Below are 20,315 nucleotides of genomic sequence, written 5' to 3' on the forward strand. Positions count from 1 at the left end.
TTGCTGCCTAAATACAGAACGTTTAAATCAACTAAACACAAAATTCTACATAACTGTATTGAAAAGTCAGTTCCGTCTCCCAGTTTATTTCCTTTAATAACTAGCTTTTTGTCTAAAGCATAGCTGGAATCATTTGGGCAACTTATTGCTCTGTCAAGCAGTACTATCTTTAAGTTACAGTAGAAAACGTCTCTCAACATTTGCTGTTACTCAAATAGCCAATCTTATAGCTTGTATAGGGATTGTAATTTGTGTACTTTGACCCTGTTTGATTCCCAGGTGACTTTTTTTTTTTCCAGCAAAGCTTGCTGAAACATTGTGCTTACCGTTCTGAACAACTAAGTGTACTCTTCTTTTTATTCCACGATGTTTGAATAACAAGTTTGAATACGAACTTTACAGCACCACCTGCTGCTTATTTTGCAGCAGAGCAGTGTTAACTCGGATAACTCCTCCTAGCCTATGAAGAATATAGAACTGGGGAAAGAGAAGCAGAAAAAGAATACTTTCTCCCATGTGAAGAATATTTATTATCAAACAAAGATTGGGTGGAGGGGAAAACACATAATGAAGTACAAACATCTTCCTGTCCTTATTTTGAAAGTAAATGAACAATATAGAATAACATGAAACTGTTGTTGCAGGTGGGAAGCAATTTTTCATGAAATGTAGCATTTGCCAAGATGCAGTTTATGTAAGAAATTAGTGGAGAGAATTTACTGCAGTTAGTGAGCTAGTGCCCAGTGATGTGGTAGTGCTGTTGGTGACAAATATTTACAATTCCTTCCATTCCTTAAATATAACTGTTATCTTTAATGATATGCTTAGTTAGACTCAGGCATATCTCTCCAAAGCTGGGAGACATTAACAGGAAAAGGACGACTGTCTTACAAATCAGCTCCGTTTCTGGACCTGCTTCAGAAACAGTTATTTCACACTATTTATACTTAAAATATATAGCTTTTGTAGCTTTCATGCTATTACAAATGTTTCTTAGGTGCCAGTATCAGGTTGACAAGACAAATATTCCACGTATTTTTAATTCTTAATAGATTACTTAATAATCCTATAGCATACAGCAAATAATTGAGAACAACAGAAATTTAAGTAAAATTTTCTCGTAGAAAAATCTACAAACAAGTTTACAAATATAGTCTTAAAAATCCCTCACAAATTATGGCAGTTTTCAATTCATTTACAAGTCAAGACATTCATCAAGATGGGGGTTTCTGACCTCCTGACTTAAAGTCTTGCTTTGGGCTTGGCTATTTTCAATTTTCTATTTTACATATGCAACAGGAGCATACACATCTTTAGTCCATCTAAAAAGAAAGAGAAGCAATCAGAGTTTCTCATTATCCATTACTGGAAGTTAAAAAAAACTTCTTAAAAAACAGCATCTGTCATCCACGAAATTTAATCTTTCTTAAGACATTAAACATTTAGATCACTATGTTTTCAGCCTCAAAGCATAGGCATAGAAAATAGCAATCCCACATATGAGTGACAACAAATCCACCCCCAGACATCTCCAGACATTTAATGATCTTTTATTTATGTTAATAAGAAAAACAGTAAAAACCTATAGCATAAAAAGTCTACTAAATACAATAGAAGAACAATGCAAAATTCCTCTCATTCAAAACAGAAGCACCTATATAGCTTGATGGTGAAAAGGGCTACTGACTGATTCTCCTCTGCATCTGGATAATGGCATTGAAACTCAGAATTAATAACGAAACTAGTATATAAGTGTGTCCTTTCTTTAAAGATTTTCCAGGTATGCTCAGTGTAAATGAGCAATCATATATTACTAACCGCACACTGGTGCATTCCATAGTAAAGCATTCATCAGAATTTAAGAAGTTAGCTATACAGCAACCCTTGCAAGAAAAGAATGCATTTTCCAACATGTAACTAGTCAGCTCTACAACCCAGTTCTCAGCCCTTAGTCTTCCAGCAGATAGTTTGGGTTGACAACCAGGTATGGGTCTTCATCAAAAGTCTCCTCTTCTCCGGATCCTCTCAGTCCCGACTGGGACAGTTCTATCAGAATGTGGTCCTGCAACAGACAAAAATTTGTATTCAAACAAGAACAGAAAGGTTTGTCTTTACTTTTTGAAAGGTATCTCCTTTTTATACTGGTAGCACCTCTTATTGATGTATTATTTAACCCTTTTAATTGTAAACTCCCTCTTTAACAGGTTCCTAATCTTAACAATTATGTTCAGTGGAAATCTCTTATATGTTGTATGCTTTCTGGGAACACTTCAGTCTAGTGGTTTTGTACCTTTAAAAGTGAGAAGTATTTTATATTTTCACACTTCTTCCTCCAAACTGCTCCAGTGCCCCCGTTACTTAAAGCTATCCATTGAATAAAGTGTTGTTTATATTTCTGTATCCTAATGTATAACTAACACTATAGAAATACAGGAAAATATTACTTACACTTCTATAGGGACGTAATATAGCGCTTTGGACTTTTACTTACACACATCTCTAATTTATTTCAGTCAATAACACGGAAGCACAAAACATATTTCTCAAATTAGGAATGTGTTCTATTAAAAATGAATCATTGCCCTATAGAAGTTAAAACCCTTTTTCACTATCCACACATCCCTATACATACATAATGCGTAAGTCGGTGAATGACTCTCTCTATGATCTTCTTTTTATTTATTAGTTCTTCTTCAGATTCTATTTCAGATTCAATTTCCTTTAGATACCAATTAATAAGTTCACTCTTCTTCAATGACGAATCGTCCTCTTCTGCAAAGAAAATAATTTGCATACACACAGCAGCAGTAAGATACCATTCAAACCGTAAGAGAAAGGATTTACATGTTAACATTTAAAATGCTGAAGAGATGCTTTTTAAGATGTTTAAGAAACATGAGACTTTCTTAGGTTTCTTAAATAATCATGTTTTGTGCAGGAGGCTGTTGTATCATGGTTTAATTGGAGATATTTAGACTGAGAATTGAAGCTTTCAGTTCTATGCATCCAAGTGGCTTACAAATTAAATGAGCAATAACAGCAGCCTTCAGCTTCAAGAAAAAGCAGTTGTAAGGACTCATACAACTTTCCTCTAAACAAGTGCAAAAGAAAATCACTGTCACACAAAGCCAAAGAAGTCATCCTTCTACACAGACTCAGCATTTTGAACAGATATTGTAGCCTCCGCACCCTTCCAAAAACTTCGTAGCATTGGTATATGCTATGAGACAACTGTTGCATTTCATTACAGGAGTAGTGTCCTGGTTTCAGCTGGGATAGAGTTAATTGTCTTCCTAGTAGCTGGTACAGTACTACGTTTTGAGTTCAGTATGAGAAGAATGTTGGTAACACTGACGTTTTCAGTTGTTGCTTAGTGTTTAGTCTAAAGTCAAGGATTGTTCAGCTTCTCATGCCCAGCCAGCGAGAAAGCTGGAGGGGCACAAGAAGCTGGCACAGGACACAGCCAGGGCACCTGACCCAAACTGGCCAACGGGGTATTCCATACCATGGGATGTCACATCTAGTATAGAAACTGGGGGGAGTGGGGGCAGGGGATCGTGGCTCGGGGACTAACTGGGTGTCGATCGGCGGGTGGTGAGCAATTGCACTGCGCATCATTTGTACATTCCAATCCTTTTATTATTGCTGTTGTCGTTTTATTAGTATTATCATTATCATTCTTAGTTTCTTCTTTTCTGTTCTATTAAACCATTCTTATCTCAACCCACGAGTTTTACTTCTTTTCCCAATTTTCTCCCCCACCCCACTGGGGGGGGGGGGCGGGGAGTGAGTGAGCAGCTGTGTGGTGCTTAGTTGCTGGCTGGGGTTAAACCACGACAAGTAGCCTCATTGCAACTGAACTATTTCATCTCCCCAAGAAATGATGCAGCCATTGGGCACATCCTGGTTAAGTATATACTTTAGGCTGTGGTTGCTGGCATACATTAAAGCTCTTGCTACAGTTTTCATTGCTACTGACTCTTCTACTACGTTAAACCACCATATCCTACAAATCCTTTTCTGGATCTGCTCTGTTGACATGCTCCTCAACTTACCAGGTTTTGACAAATGACTAAGACACCAGAGCTAGAAAGTCCAAGAAGTCATGTTTGTATCATCAGATGTAGTATAGACACATGTGTACGCGTTCACACCTGACCTAACAAGTTTGGTGTCTCAGCAGGAGTGAAAATCCCAAGTGCAACAGCATGAGATGTAGTAACAGTTGCTCTCTGAACTCAGGGTCTGCCATCTTTTTAATAAACAAATTCTTACCTTCTTCTGCTTTCCTGAGATGCAGCACCAGGAGATTAGAAATTCGTCGATATTCAGAGAAGCCCAGTCTAAGAGAAGCTTTGGGTGCAGCATCCTTGTTCATGTCCTCAGCATGGCCATTGATCCCATTCACAAGACCATTGACCCCAGCTGCAGCTTCTGCCTCACCTATTTGGACACATGCCCAGGTTTAAATCTGTAACATCTTTTAACTGTTTGTGGTGGTGCACACCAGGCTGGAAGTACTTTCCCCTTTGAAAAAATTCTTTACAAGTAATTTACCATTGACGCCATCTTGGTCCTCTTGATCCTCAATTTGCTGTTCATCATCTTGGTCTAAATTGATGTCAGGAGTCTCAACCCTAATGATGGACTTATTTAAAAGCCTGAAAGCTTCTTTCACATGTTTTGGGTGAACCTGGGGAAGATTTGGAAAAGATATATTAAATAGGCATGGTGGCTCTTCTAGTGTTAAATTTTTTTTTTCCCAGTAACTCCAGAAACTCACCCCTGACTCTGACAAAGGGTCTGTCTACCCATCTCACCTGAGTAATGCTAAGCAGTAAAGAGTCTGCAAGTCAAACTATATCCCACTACAAGTACTCTGAGTTCACACAAGGTTATGGAGGGAATAAGCAGCCTGATGAATCTTTCAGGCTCTAGCGATCATGTCGAATCAATAAAATTTTTACTTAAGCCAAGAACATTTTGAAGAAAGATCAGCGGAGCAAGAACCATGACAGAAATGTGTCTGAACAGAAACAATATGAAAAAAAATGTAATTAATGATACTTTCCTCCAGAATTGAAGAGCAGAAACTGGAAAAATCACCTCTGTAATTAACGATACTTTCCTCCAGAATTGAAGAGCAGAAACTGGAAAAATCACCTCTAGCTGAGCTGTAAGTTAGAAGATATCTGTTTCTTTACAAGCTGAATTTAGTTAAAAAGAACCCAATGGGTGTCCTTTTTACACAACCAGTGAGCAAGTTTCTATCACTGTATGTGTCACGTAACCCCTAAACAACCTCTCAAAAAGCCTGCTGAGTTTTAAAGCAGGGACTAGATGGGTAATAGTCATACCACAGTTAGTAGCCATAACGCAGTATACACTTCAACATTAGTTGACGTGAGGTGGAGCTCAGATCACAAATACAGGTACTCTTAGGGACGTTCAGATACTCTGATGAACTTTAGCTTTTTAGATTGCAGACGGAAAAGAGCTACTATGCAAGATTAGGAAAGACTGACAACAGCCCTGGCTGATGCTAACAGATGATTTTTCTTCCTATTTGTCACGATTTGACAGGTAACAGGCTAAGAGTGCTGATACAACTAATAAAAAAACATGCATGTTCAGTTTGGACCAGCTGATCTCTGTTTTACATAGCATACCTTAAAAACAGTATTTCCAGCATACAAATTCAGACCAAGTATGACCACATCACAAGTGAAAACATGATCCAAGCCCTCCTCCTCACCCACAGGATTTAAATATATACAATACCATAGTCAAATAGCAATGCCAGTAATCCCACAACATTTATATAAACATTTATACAAACTTTAATCAAAAACCTGATACCTCATCACAGCAGTGCATACGGGCCATAGCTTCAGACAGCCGAATCATACTTTCCAACTGTCGCACTGTGATTCTCCAGGATGACTTTGTCACTCCAGAGCCATCACGCTGCCGTAGTCTTTTATACTGCTCCACTATAAAGTCCTCAGACTCCTTAGATATCTTTGTGACATAAGACAGTATGACAGTTTGCCATGTTAAAAGTATTAAAGTTTGTGCTTCATGCATTAGATTGACAGTTCCAAGACTTTTCTCTACTAGCTGCTTTTCTCTGAAATATTCTATACTACCACACATACTATACATAAATATAATGACAATCATATTATAATTATATTGTAATAATTACAGTAACAATGATATTACAGTAAGTATAAGTACATTGACACATAATTATTTTACAGCAAATTTTTGATAATTTCTATTTTTATGTTCCACTGACTTGCTTCCAGGCAAAATTCATGCATGTCTCTGCTAGATTGTTCTATGTTTATTTACCTTTCATTCTGCATGCAAGAAGACACACAAGCATACACTTCACATACTAACACTAACTACAGCTTTGTGTACATGCTTTTTAACCTGAGTCTATCTGCACATACACAGATCCAGCTGGAAAACAAACTCCCCACCACGTGGAAATGAAATGGGAGTTTTCAAAACTCTGTAAGGGAGGGTGTCCTCTCCTTCCATTTGAGTACTCCATTAGAAGAACTTCTGAAAAATCTAACACACAGCCCAGCCAAGCTGCTACTTGGATAGACCACATAAATTTGTACTTAGAGTGGTTTCCCATGTTCTGTATTTTACCACAAAGCAAGCAAAGGAATATTGAGGAACAATACCCTTTTAAAATAAAAACAAACAAATTGCCTGATTAAGCAATAAGTCACTAAAATACAAAAATCTCTGCGGCAGCCGTGTTGAATAAGCCATGCTCTTGAGGTATGAGAAAGCTATGAAATGACCCCTCAATCATTCTAGACAGAGGTTAAGAACTGCCACCAAAGCAGTTAAGACTACTGATTATATAACATAGTCTCAGCTGGGCTCACTGGGTTTCTGGAGTTCAAAAAAAGAGTACATGGCTCCAAAACATGTTATGTTTCTAGATAACAACTGAGTTTACGGCTCCTTTCTTGAGAGAACATTACACTAACTGTCTTTGTATTTGCTGGAAAAAAGCATGATACAGAATGACTATTCCTTTGGACCTCCTCATACAGAACAACTTATACAAGAACGTAAAATTACCTTTGGTTTAAACTGTCTTGCAAATAGCAGATACCTTCTGATATCATCTAATGAATAGACACGATCGACAGATTCTTCTACTCTGGAATGCAGATCCACTATGCGCCTGGCAATGGCATAATCTGTAACCTGGGACATTATTGCTGTCAGACCACTTTCACAACATCAGCCAAATATCAAAACAACAGCTATATTCTTCCTTCCCACTCCCTTCCCTCACTTGTACTCCTCATGGCAGAGCTAGTCTTTCCAGAAGCCAGACTCTCTGCCAGAAGATCCAAGAGAATGCCCTGGAGGTTTTTAATACAAGGAAACATAGCAGAGAAGGGATAAAAGACAGTTTTAGGATTTATAAACTCTTGGAACTCTCCTGGGTTACAAGTTAGCCATAGAACAGGCAGAAAGCAGCACTCTGCAGCGTGGGAACTGCTTTCTTCCTTTTCAGCCTACTCTGTCTCTTTCATCAGTCCCTTTTCAATTAGATAATCACTCTGAGCAAAACAGTAGACAGAATAGGGCTGAACCAGCATTAATCTCTGTATCTCATGCGTTCCCAAGGCAAACACCACACAGACAGGTGGTAGCAGCTTAGCCTCAGTGACCAGCAATTTGTAAAAATGACTAATGGTGTTAAGTTTGCAGGTCAAATCACTACAAGATGAAAAGGCAGTATCCTTGTATTCAGCAGAGCATGTTAAAATTTGTACTGCCAGTTTCTAACTTCGCAGACAGAAGAAAAGCAGAAGCAAGACGCTCTCACAAGATCAGCTTCACCTAAGATTCCAGAGGGCCACCAAGACGGTCAGAGGGCAGAAGCACATGATGTATGAGGAGAGGCTGAAAGAGCTGAGACTGTTCAGCTTAAAAAGAAAGCAACTGCCTCATCAGCAAGTATAGAGATGGAGCCAGATTGTCCTTAGAAGTACAGATTGACAAGAGGCAACTCACACAAACTGAACCATAAGAAACTCTGATTAGATATAAAAGTTATTATCATTTCTTAAACACATGAGACTTGTCATAGGGGCCTAGAGAGGCTGTAGAATCTCCATCCTTGGAGATACTCAAAACTTACCAGGTCAAGGTCTTGGCAACCTGTTCTCAATGATCTGCTTTAGGCTAGACCTCCAGAGGTCTTTTCTGACATAAATTATTCTACAATTCCTTAAAATTACCTCATTACATTCATCCACAAGGATGAAGAAGAGATCAAAGCGAGACATGATGGGAGCTGACAGGTTTATATTCTGTTTCAGTGACTTGGATCTGTCATAACGCCCGCCAACTGGGTTTGCTGCAGCCAAAATGGAGGTCCTGGCATTCAGGGTAGCCTGACAATAAAAAAAAAGAAAGAATGCTATCTGTGACCACTTGCTAAACCAACTCATTGCAATTCCAATGGGTCAGCATAACATCTTTTAGATGGAGTTTCAACAGAGGTATTACAACAATCACTCCTCAAAAGAGCCCGAACTCTTCTAACCAGCCCTTTCTAACCAAGTCTCTGCCCCAGGACAGTTTGATGAATCAATATTTTAACATTGTCACACTCTTGCCAACAATACTGAAACAAGCCCTTAAAACTGCTTTTCACAGCACCCTGTTTTTAATAGTGGAAATACATACTTTACTTCTACAAACACACACGAATCTATATCGTCTTTTCAGGTTACTTCAAGGTTACAGACTACACAACCAGAGGAATAGCAAAAGCTACCTTTACTCCTGCTTTAGTAATGGATATAGTCTGCTGCTCCATTGCTTCATGAATGGCTACTTGATCCCGCACGTCCATTTTGTCAAATTCATCAATGCAACAAACCCCCTGCAGTGGAAGAATAAAAAATAAGTCACCCAAATTCAATCACTTTTGGAAAAAAAGCATCATTAAGACAATGTGAGGATCTTCATCATTAATCAAAACCATTCCAGGGATGCAGAAACCTCTCGAGTTCCTGGACTCACATTATCTGCCAGCATCAGTGCTCCAGCTTCAATGACAAATTCATGAGACTCTTCATCTTTTACAACAGCCGCTGTTAGACCAGCAGCACTGGAGGCTTTTCCACTGGTGTATACAGCACGAGGACTGAACTCGTCCACATGCCTATGGAGAGACATAACAGTGAAGAACAAACGTAAAAAGTCAGATTAAAACCTGCAGAAACAAGATAAATGCAGTGCTGCTTTCAACCTCTCAGGCCAGGACTTGTTGCTTCCTTCAGGAACCAATTAATGTTTAGGTAGGCCCTCCCACCTCTAATGATGTTTGAGCAAGCCTTGGAAACTAATTCTTATCTAACTGCAGTCTGTCACAGGTCTGTTATTCACCCATGATGACACCAGGAGAAAAAATAATCCAGACCTCTTCCCACAAGTTTTCTGCTAACTTCACAAGCTAACACAGCTCCTTACGGGTCAGGTAAATGTCAGCACAAGGGAACAAATGGCTTTATAGCAGGAAGCAGTGAGACTGACCACAGGCAGCCTAAGGCAGCTTTTGTGGTGCCTCTACACAGAGTTGCAGTGTACTCTCTGCAAGGACCTCAGCTTCATGGAGAACGATGCAGAGGTAAATGAACAGCACGATGAAATAAAACCATATTAAATAGAATTTCCAATAAAAAGTCATTATAATAGAAGATGTAGCATAAAACATAATTATTTCATAATTATTTTTCAGGGCTAATAGTTGTCTATTTGTCCAAAGTGTTGGGTCCTACCAATTTAGACTAAGCTAAAAAAGGGGGAGAAAAAAAAATCATTATTTCATCCATCTCTGATATTTTCAGATGTGCAATAAATTTTGTAGTTTTAATATTCAATGTCTTTTGAAAATATATGGAAATTCATATTTTCGTAACTACATAAAGAACAACAAAAGAGTCTTAATTCATTCTTCGTTATTACTACAGGGACTTGTTGACTTTGCTTCAGCCCTGTTCAAGTACTTCAACCACATCCAAACAATTCCTGGAAAATATTCTTAACTATTTTACTTCCTTTTCCTCTGTTTAACATAGAAAAGGCACAGTACACATTTACAGCTCTAGTCACTCTGGACAATATTTAAAAACTGGGTTTTAATGAGATGCTTACTTTAGAAATTGACTCTTGGCTGTACTTGGATCACCAACAACACAAACATTGATGTCCCCACGCAATGAAGTGCCTTCTGAAGTGGTCTTAGGAACTCCTCCAAAAAGCATCAGCAGGACCCCACGTTTCACTTCATCATTACCTGCCCCAGAAAAGACACTCGACTAAAAATCCAAAGAAAACACCACATTTTTCCTATTTAAAAAAACTTCAGCCCACTAGAATTTTAGAGCATTTGGGCACACCCACTCAGAATTTACTTATTTGCTAAACATTCACTAAAACTGCATTTATGTGCTTGATACAGTTTCATGGAAGAATGACTCTGAAAGCGGCTGAATTCCTTTATGCTACAGAGGCTCAGAATATGGACCAAATTCAGCCAATCAAACTTTTCAGACATAACAAACACAAGTCCTCAAACTAGCTCTGAGCCAGAAACAACTGCAAACATACATACACACATACATACACAACAGCATACAAATACTTGGAACCCTTAAATCTTTTGAGGGAAGCCCATATAAAATAGAGCTTATATCCAACTGTCAGCTGTAGGTTTAGTAGTAGATCAACCAATAGCAAACCCAACCATTTTGACTAGTCTTACAGGCCTTAACGATTAAACACAGCAAGTACTCAGGAAATAGATTCTCCTTTTCTAGCATAACCAGTGCTGGAGGGGAGTTTGTGGTAGTTGGCATAGGGCTTTCAAGCTTTTCCAAAATAGCACCACACGGACAGCAAAAACAATTAATATTTTCACAAGTGAAATCTTGCCTCTCTGAGGCAACAACTGGACTCTTACCATGGATAGTGGGGAAAAGGCTGGTGCACAGATTATGGTAAAGGTTCTTATCTTGGCTCATTTCAAAAACCTTTTCCCACTCTTTCACAGACATTTGGTTTTTAATGCTTTCTGCAGTCTGTTCTTCATCTCGGAGCTCCTTTCCACCAAACTAAACAAAGAAAATTAAAAAAATAAAACTAGTAACATGGTCACTACTGAACGTGAGCACTGCAGACAGGAGGTTACAAAAAATTGCTCTGTAAGCTGAATGGGAGGAACACATTCAGAAAAACTGACCTTAGGCTAAGGAAGCTCATCACCTTACACCTTTTAAAAACCAACATACAATTTCCTAGGGGGCAAAAGCAATGGAGTGTAACTTCAGTTAGTGAGAAAAACCCAGGACAGATGCTTGTCTAGAGATTAAAGAGAGTAAACCAGTACGCTTCCTTTGAGTAAAATTTGCATTTGTAAGCATTCTTCATTAACTGGAACTTACAAGGTCTTTCTTACTCTAGAATGCGGCAGGAAACTCCTACACCAAGAAAATGACAGATGCTATTTTTATCCTATGTGACGGTGAAGCTGCTAGCAGAATTATAGATTAAAATATCATATCACGCTAAAACCCAGCCATAGTCAGTATTACTTATTATGTTGTAATAACATCCCAAGATGTTATGTGATAAACCAGAGGGAACAGGAAGGATCACTGTTTTCCTTGTGACAAAATGAAGCAATATGATTTCCTGGAGACAAAGGAAATGTTGCAGAAATGGATGAAAGTTGAATGGAAATTAATGGACCAGTTAGCTCTTTAGAATAAATTGATAACACTGGCAAGTAAATAATCACATCTGTGAGAACTCCTATGAACAATAAAGACAAGAAAAAAAACTTGCTATATAAGTCCAATCAGAATATAAAGATAGTCAAATGCAGAGGCAGGTGGTACACATACATGTTTAAAGCTTTACCCATTCCCGCTCCCTAATTTGAGGTGAAACCATAAAGAGCAGAAATCATCAATACCTTTAAATTTCTTTTCTTTCCAGACTCACCCGTGGATTTGTTGGTGCAACGTAACAAGCTAGAAAGACTAGCTTGTACGACAGCTCTCTGACTCCAAGGGCACGAAGTCCTCGGATGCCTTCAGTTTCATAGCCCTCTGTCCCGCTCACCCGGGAGCCGGTTTCTGCACGCACCCCTGCCATTAGGGTGGGAGTCAGAACAGCAGTTCCCAGAACAAGCAGGAAGGACATATCATTGAGGGCATGACTGGTAGCAACAAACCTGGTGTTGAGAGCTGGGACACATCAGGCACGACAATCAGTGACCCTGTGAAGTCACATTTGTCACCTGCCTGAGCAGACTCCACTGCTTCTGCACGCAAGATCACTTCCACGCTGCGAGGAATGCTACCACGCGGCAGCTCGGCCTGCGTCTCCTGAATGCGAACCTGGGGAGGGAAAGAATATTAATCACTTAGCGGATGTCACCAAATTTGAAACTGTTTCAAAAGCTAAGCTGCTAATAAATGTAGTAAGTAGTATTTGATTGCTGCCATCCATGTTGATCATGAAATTCCTCTTACAATAAGACAAACAAGCAAAAATCCCTTCACTGATCAGTATCTAAGGAGCCTTGGGGAAACTTAAGAGGATACACAGGAGCCACAATGACAATTCTGAGGGCTAGGAAAAGCAACTTGAAGAGTCCAGTTAACATGACTGACACAAAATATTACTGCAGGATGTGAACTGCTGATGATTTGGCAGAGTAAATCAATCTGGAAGAGCAAAACACTGCAGATACTAAAAGACACCTCTTTTCATACTCATATAAAACAACTACATATGATGTACCTGCAACACAAGACTAACAACGGCTTGAGTATGTGGGTTTTCAGTGGCTGGCTTAGACAATAAACACCATGCCACAAAACTGCTTTGATACTATTAGTAATTTCCCATGCTTAAACATAAGCCTTCTGTAGACAGAAAGAAACCATTTGCAGAAATTCCAGTGCCTCTTCTTGAGGTCTTGTCTTGATGTTGACAGAACCACAATTAACTGTCTTCAATGTTTAGCAGTATAAACAACACCCTTCAACTACCACAGGAACATCATTGTTGTCGTCCCCCAACCTCACCACTGTACCTTTTGGAAATCAACAAATCTTGATTTGTTTGTGTCCAGCATGAATCTCCTCCTATTGGCACAGACTGGGTTTCTGCAGATGTTTGGCTGCGTGTATTTAAATTGCTGTTCCACATCTTTAATCACCGTCTGGCAGTCGAGGCACAGGAAAGTTCCACTTACTAGCTCAGGATGGACTGGGTGGGTACGTACAACCTGTCCACTGATACGCATCAGTGAGCCAATTTTTGCTGATGTCAGCTCCCGAATTCTGTTTAAAACAGAAATTCAAATGGATTAAATTCTTAAGTGGAGTTGACGTTTTTATGCCAAGGGTACTACCCAAGCACTACGACACAACATAGTTTCATTCAGTCTGTGACTAAAGAATAGTTGTAACAGACAAAGGAAACAAAGTTACTAGAATATATTCTCATTTTATGATTTTACATGAACTTTTAGATTAATACCAAAGGTCAAACCAATGCAAAAGTTACTTCTCTGGTACTTCAAAAGCAACATATCTAAATCATTTTTTTAAATTAGAGAAGGTACATCTGTTTGTGGAATATGATGAATGTAAGCATCTGAGTTTGGTTCACGAATGAACAACTGTTTCAAAAAATATCCTGCACAAGATCAGGAAACTTCTTCACTATTGTATTGGTCAACTGTACATTTCATGCTATATAACCAAAATGTTTTCAGTATGCTTTGACACTTTCTTCCCAGTAGTAAAAATGCAGAAGTTTCTGGAATTAATAATCATCTTACTTGTGTCTGGTAGGTAGATCTTGGAATGCAACGTAAAAGTCCTTGTTTGAAGGAACATTTCCATGGTCTCTGGCAAAAGTCTTTACTGCTCGGCAGAGGTAAGGGTAAACCCTGAAATACAGAAAATAAGTTCAAATTTTATAGAAGCTATGAAAACGCCTTCTTTACTTTAGACTACATCAAAGGCTTGTATCATACATTTCCAGATTCTGGCTTTTACTGCCACATTATGTAAGAACACGCAAAAGCTAATCTAAACATGCTAAATATGAGATTACTGCATAATAATGCCATTTGCTTTGCTGTCTGAAATGGACTTTTGAAAGTCTCATTTTATGACACTTTTATCCTTATATTAAGAAGTAGATCCTCAAAATAAGCCACTGGCTCAATAAAATATTTGCAGAGCAAGAAGTTCTATTGTTTATTCTGTATTCCTGCACTGACCATCTACTTCTTTACCAGAATAAATGCAATTGCCTAGTTAACTAATGGTTTCCAGAGAGGAATCCAGTAAGAAATAACTTTTGATGCAGTAAAAAAACAAAAATCTTAAATATAAATGTTTCCAGGATACAGAAAGCTTCTTATTTTTTACATAACACGTAAGACATTACAGGCCTGAGACTGCAGCATTGCTCAGCTTTCAGGTAATCTCTACAATTTACCTGTAAAATTCCTCCTGAACAGTGGTAGAGAGCTGCTGATTGAACTGCTCCAAATCCGCAAAGCTTATGATCAATGTGTTCCGCTCTGGCCGAATCAGTTCTTCGGCATCACGCAAGTATTTGACCTCCCCATCACAGTTCTGGAACCTGAAAGTGGTTCAGGAAAACATTTCACAGTTACATATCAGGCTGCAATTGAATACTTCTGAATTCAGGAGAGAAAGAGAGGAAAAGGGTTGCACATGCTAAGGAGCGTGCAGGAGAACAACGGCATCCCACAGTCCCTTGCAAATGTCTTTTCCAACAATACTTCTCCTTCCACCCCCCTTGCTACATCTGTTCTACGAACACCCCAGCACAGATGCACTGGATCTGCATTTCATACAGCTGGTTTGCCACACAGAATTTTATTCGTGGTTTAACCGTTCTGCACCAGCAAAACGGGTTTTATTTTGCGTTCCTCAGGGTAATGTTAACGGTTTCCTTGTTTGCTGCTGAAAGGTCCCTCGGGAGACAAAACGTAGGGAGTCGGACGTACTAAGGCATAACAACCAAGCCACGAAAGGGATTTTCAACGTGGCTGTCACAAAACTTTGGTAAAAGGGGCCAAATCCATCTAACAAAAGTCCCATCGAAAGCTGCTTGGGAAGGATTTTGCACCGCCCTCCCTTCCTACGCCCCTCACGGCAGAGCAGCGCCTCAGCGGCGGGCCCAGACGACGGGAGAGCTTTTCTGACTGAAACACGAGGGCCCGGGCCCTGACAGGATCTCACCCAAATGGCGGCCCCCTCTGTGAGGCGCTTGCGGCCCGCCGCCTCCTGGCGGCCCTACCCGCCCGCCGCCAGGCCCGGCCCCTCTCACTCACTCCTCTAAGAAGTCCTGGAACAACTTCTGGCACTTCTCGGCCACCTCATCGCGGAGCTGCTGGTGCTGCTGCCCCGCGCCCGCGTCCCCCGCCGCCACCGCCAGATCCATCCCGGCCGCCGCCGCCGCCCCGACCCCACAGCGGTTCGCGCCACGGCGCACCCCACGTGCGCCGCCGTGCCGCCTCGCCGGCCAATCGGCGGCCGCCGTCCCCCAGAGCCCCGCCCCGCCGCCCCTGCTTCCCGCTGCCCTGGCGGACGTTTTCGCGCCAAAGGCGAGTTCGTCTGGCGGGGCGGCCCTAGGCCGTGCCCGGCGTGGCGGGAGGCGGGTTCCTGCCCCGGGTGGGGGCTTAGAGTGTAAATTCCGGCGGCAGGCGGGCAGGAGCGGGTGGCCTGGTCGGTACCCCGCTCCCTCCGTCGTGCGCTGGGCTTTCTGTAACCGCCGTGGGGGCTGTTGGTGGGTTGGTTTTGTCAGTAAACTCCGTGGAGGACTTAAACCTGTGGTGGAGGAAGGCGTCCAGCACGGTGTTTAGCTGCGGTGAGCAGAGCAGCGACAGTAACCGGAGTTAAAACTCCACTCGTGCACCCGGGGCGCTGCTGGGGAAACGTGGAGCCGTGGAAACCCCCACTCCCTGCGTGGAAGGCGTCTCGGGCAGCTTCTCGCTGACAAGACCCAGTAGGTAGGCTGCGCCTGAGGGACTAGCCTCAGATGAAAAGGGTGTAAATTAAGCCAGGTGAGGGTCAGGCCTTAGTTTGGAGGCTTGGCTCCTCGTTTGTTGCGTTGAGGGGCGGGATGGTCTAAGGCCACTTCTGCCAGGCGATGCCGTGGCTGACAGCCGTGACTGAAGAGCAGCTGGTGGCACATGATGCGTGCCAGCGGGAACTGTTTCAGTATCTATGAAAAATTGCTTAGAATTGCTCTGCCACCTGCAAAGTCATTAATCTCTGCCTAAACCGGGAATTTTGCTGTAATTAAGGTAGCTAAGGGCTGACTCTTTTTCAGTTCTGAAACCCTTTAAAAAGGGCTAGCAGCCCAAGCTTCCTGCAGTAGTGTTATTTCATGTTACGGTGTACGTGCCATACCGTGAACAGAGTCTTAATTGCAAAATGGTAAAGGCTGCCTGGCAATTTGGTTTGTTGTGCAGAGCTGAATCTTATTATACCTGGTTCACTCACTGTTCACTGCAGAGGTCAGAGTAGAGGTTCTAGCTGGGTTAGTCTTTTTTGAAAGCTGGTATTGCTTTAATGCAGACTGTTGTGCTTTAGTACATAATTGTAGCTTTTGAGTTTTTGTTGTTGTTGTGGGTTTTTTTTTTTCCTTTTGAAGACAGCTAAGGGCTAAAGAGGTGGCAAAGTCCAAGAAAAACTGCCCGACTGTTTACAATTTATCCTGTGCTTACACGGTCTTTTAAATCCAAAGAAAATAAGAAAATAGTAGAACTAACTTCATAACCTCGGAGTCCAAGGCAGCCAAGCGGTGTGCCACAATGAATATTGCCAATGTCTTCTCCTCCATCCCTCTGGCAGCAGAGCACAGGCCATAGTTTGCTTTCATGTGGAGGGGTATCCAATACACCTGGAATTAACTGGCCTGGGGTGGAAGCACAAAGTTTACCTGCTTTTACCCTTCCTTTCCTCTTCTCCTCTCCCACTGGGCACGGAGCAAGCAGCTGTGTGGTGCTGAGCTGCCCCCCAGGGTTAACCCCCAACAGGTGTGGGGAACCAGTCCTGCACTTTGCTTCCAAAAGCACAGCCTGAGTCCTCTTTCCTGCTGGGCAGATTTGGAGACCTCAGTGAACACAGGTGGGTTTTCACAGGAAAATGTACATTGTAGTTAAACTTCAGAAGCAAAGTGAAGCTTTGTGTTTGTTTTGAGCAGATGACTCCCTGGCTATTCCTTACCAATATCCTTTATAGCTCCTTAGTTTAAAAAATTGCATGATTGTAATTACCATTTATATATCATGAAAGGAAAAAAAAAAAAACTGAAACATTTTAACTGGTGGAGAAGCACCAGGATTGTAGACTCCATGTAAAATGCTAAACTTCCTGCAAGTTACTGGAAATAAAGGACTACACAAGTTTGACTTCCAGAACTACCAAACCAGAGTTGCTACCTATCAAAGCAACATAAAAGTTCTGAAGTTACTATTTGCAAGGTTTCAAACTAAGTTCTAACAATGCACAGCTCCCACTAAAGCATCCTGTTAAGATTACATTCAGGACAAATGCATTTTGCAGTTTGATTTATGATCATAATTATTTTCAGGTAGCTAAGAAAAGCTGCATGAAAGGATTCTGCATACAAAGGAATCACAGTCTCCATCCGAATTTTTGTTCTTGTGCAGCTACTGTGAATAAATCAAACTACAGCATGAGCTCAAATAACTCTTAACAGAATTGGGATAAGCACAGTTGTTACGGAAACGTATTTGCTGCTGAATCTGGAGCAAGAAACGTAGTTCTCAGAGTTTTGGGTTTTTTGGTTGGTTTTTTTTTTGTTGTTGGCATGAAATATAAGTCAGTAATTTTGCTCCTTATTGGAAGGATGCACTTCCGATGTGGAATATACTACCAGTTCCTATGAACAAAAGTAATTAAGTTAAATTCATTCCAGTTGGCTTAGCTGAATAAACAACTGTTTTGAAACTTGGATTCATCAGTAGTAAGTCTGTGATGATATAATCCACTTAGCTTTGTAAAGTACAACTGGGTACACTAAGATTTTAAAGTTAATAATTTGGAGAAGACTCCATGGTAAATTAATTACAACAGACTCATAAGCAAAGCTGCAAAGTATGTTATTCCTTGAATTGTCTGACTTCTAAACAAAGTTTAACTTTTACATTTCCAGTAGTTTACCTAACTGACCTTTAGTATGATTGTTTTCTAATGGAGAACTCATCACAAAACATTAAAATTAAGTCTTGTTCAATGGCAGCTGCAAAAGATGATTTGCCCTTTTGTGAAATTCTGCACAATTTATACACAGCCTCACTGACCTTTTTGTAGCATAACCAATATGTGACTTCTCTGACATTTAAAAATCAAGGTAGCAACAATAACACAGACTGTCTAAGCCATACCTCCTCCTGAAAGCTTTATCATGTAAAATGTTAAGCAAAATTAAGTCAGGAATTACAAATATGTATGAATATTAGAGTAACTCTATTGCAGTGCCCAAGTAAGGAATGTTGCTCCTTGGCATCCACACTTACAAAAATGTTTTAAATTTGAAAAACAACTATCAGTCCATAAAAGGAATTTTCAAATATGCTGGTTCCTCTCCAAATGCAGGACACATCTTTTGGGTTGGGAGGAGGAGGAAGAGAAGTAGCTTTGCGCATCACTGCAAATTAAGGAGGTTCAAGTGATTCATTTGAGAAAAAGGATGTCTAGAAAGAATTTTAGAAGTACTCTGACTTGCAGAAACACCCAGTTTCTCTAAATGTACACAGCTGGGCTGTTCACAGCATTTATAAATGAAAAAAAACTGAAACAGGTTGGCTTACATTATTTGCTTTTCTTTCACTGGCAATAGATACATGAAATCTTTGCTGATTTTTTTGTTATCCTAGAGGCTGGGTCAGGCAGAAAAACACATGACCTGCTCTCAAACTCGCTGTCCATTTATTTTCTGAGAATACTATATATCCCTTGTGTATTCCATGAGTGTGTGTAACCTTCTATCCATTCTCAAATAGTAATATAAAATAAAGAACAAGCCTATGGCTTGTATACAAGTTTAAAAAAAAAAAAAGGGTGGAAGAAGATACAAAGGAAATAGATTTAAACTTTAGGCAGTTATTGCATCATTAAAAAACCCCCCAACCCTTACTGGTTCATGATTATTTTGTGAGGATACAAAGCAAAAACCAGAGAGATATTGTATCTAATTTACTTTGAGATATTTATTGCAATCTATTTTCACAATTTCATATGAAGCCTTTTTAAGAATACTACTCTTCTCACCTGCTTCTCTACCTGACACTCATGTAAATTAACAATTGGCTGGTCTCCTCCTGATTTTCAAATTGCAAGCATCCAGTTATTTTAGCTTTGAGCCAGTTCTGTAATTCAGAATATTCAACCTTGCTGACTTAAGTTAAAAATGCAGAATTTTTATTGCATAATTTATTAAAATGTTTAGAAACATGATTCAGTTTAATGTGACACTAAGAATACTAACTCAAAGTATCACATTTTCATTAAAAATGTGCACAGTTGCCAATACAAAGAGTCTTGATCTGTGAAAATATTTTCTTTTAAATAAACAGCTAAGGATAAAAAAAAATATTGTGGCACTTTAGTAAACGAGATGTTCTTTTTTTTTAATTGCATATTATAATGCTGAAATCAGTAGAGGTTCATCAGTAGCAGGGGATATGCTTGCAATCATATCATATTTGCAGGGCAAATCATCTCAAACTTTCAAAAGCCGTTCATGTTAGGGTGTCAGTCGTTTGGGATCCCGTGGGAACATGGAGGTCTGACGAACATTATGCAGCCCTAGGTACAGCATGGTTACTCTTTCCAGCCCTACAACAAATGGAAAAAAAACGATCAGTATAGTCAGTCTTTTGTTTGAAACTCTTTGGAAGCTAAAGGTACTCTATACCTACAGCCAGCCTCACATAGTAGTGTGACCAAAGACTGAGATGTATGCATTAGCACGTCCTAGTACAGAAAGGAGGAGAACCAAAAATTAGGGATTTTACATACAGTGCCTTCTGCCACAAGACAGACTTTATTTGGAACATGTATCAATAAGCAATGGTCCTAGAGACTCAACCCTGCTCTGAATCACTCTGGACTTTCAAGAAAGATGGTGCAGAAAATTGAAATGGGAGGTGGGTAATCGGGAGAACT

At 40.2% G+C, this 20,315-nt stretch overlaps 2 protein-coding genes across 3 annotated transcripts in view; both read right to left on the bottom strand.

The window, feature by feature from the left end:
* Positions 1-793: 793 nt before the first annotated feature.
* MCM6 (minichromosome maintenance complex component 6) lies at positions 794-15,586 on the bottom strand. Its single transcript, XM_052793293.1, has 17 exons — positions 15,449-15,586; positions 14,584-14,730; positions 13,916-14,026; positions 13,163-13,412; positions 12,296-12,461; positions 12,064-12,209; positions 11,021-11,171; positions 10,213-10,354; positions 9,079-9,220; positions 8,831-8,938; positions 8,289-8,444; positions 7,114-7,242; positions 5,860-6,021; positions 4,558-4,693; positions 4,276-4,443; positions 2,633-2,772; positions 794-2,062 (listed from the first exon to the last, which is right to left on the bottom strand). The coding sequence occupies exons 1-17, from the start codon at positions 15,556-15,558 to the stop codon at positions 1,949-1,951; spliced, it is 2,478 nt and encodes an 825-aa protein (XP_052649253.1). The 5' UTR covers positions 15,559-15,586; the 3' UTR covers positions 794-1,948.
* Positions 15,587-19,332: 3,746 nt separating this feature from the next.
* Positions 19,333-20,315, bottom strand: part of DARS1 (aspartyl-tRNA synthetase 1) — a 42,117-nt gene continuing 41,134 nt past the window's right edge. For both annotated transcript variants that reach the window (XM_052791500.1, XM_052791501.1), the window contains exon 16: positions 19,333-19,985. In XM_052791500.1, coding sequence (XP_052647460.1) covers positions 19,894-19,985 — 92 coding nt within the window. In that variant the 3' untranslated portion in view covers positions 19,333-19,893. The remainder of the gene's footprint in view (positions 19,986-20,315) is intronic.

Source organism: Harpia harpyja, chromosome 7 (genome assembly GCF_026419915.1).
Source record: "Harpia harpyja isolate bHarHar1 chromosome 7, bHarHar1 primary haplotype, whole genome shotgun sequence".
NCBI classification, from domain to species: domain Eukaryota; kingdom Metazoa; phylum Chordata; class Aves; order Accipitriformes; family Accipitridae; genus Harpia; species Harpia harpyja.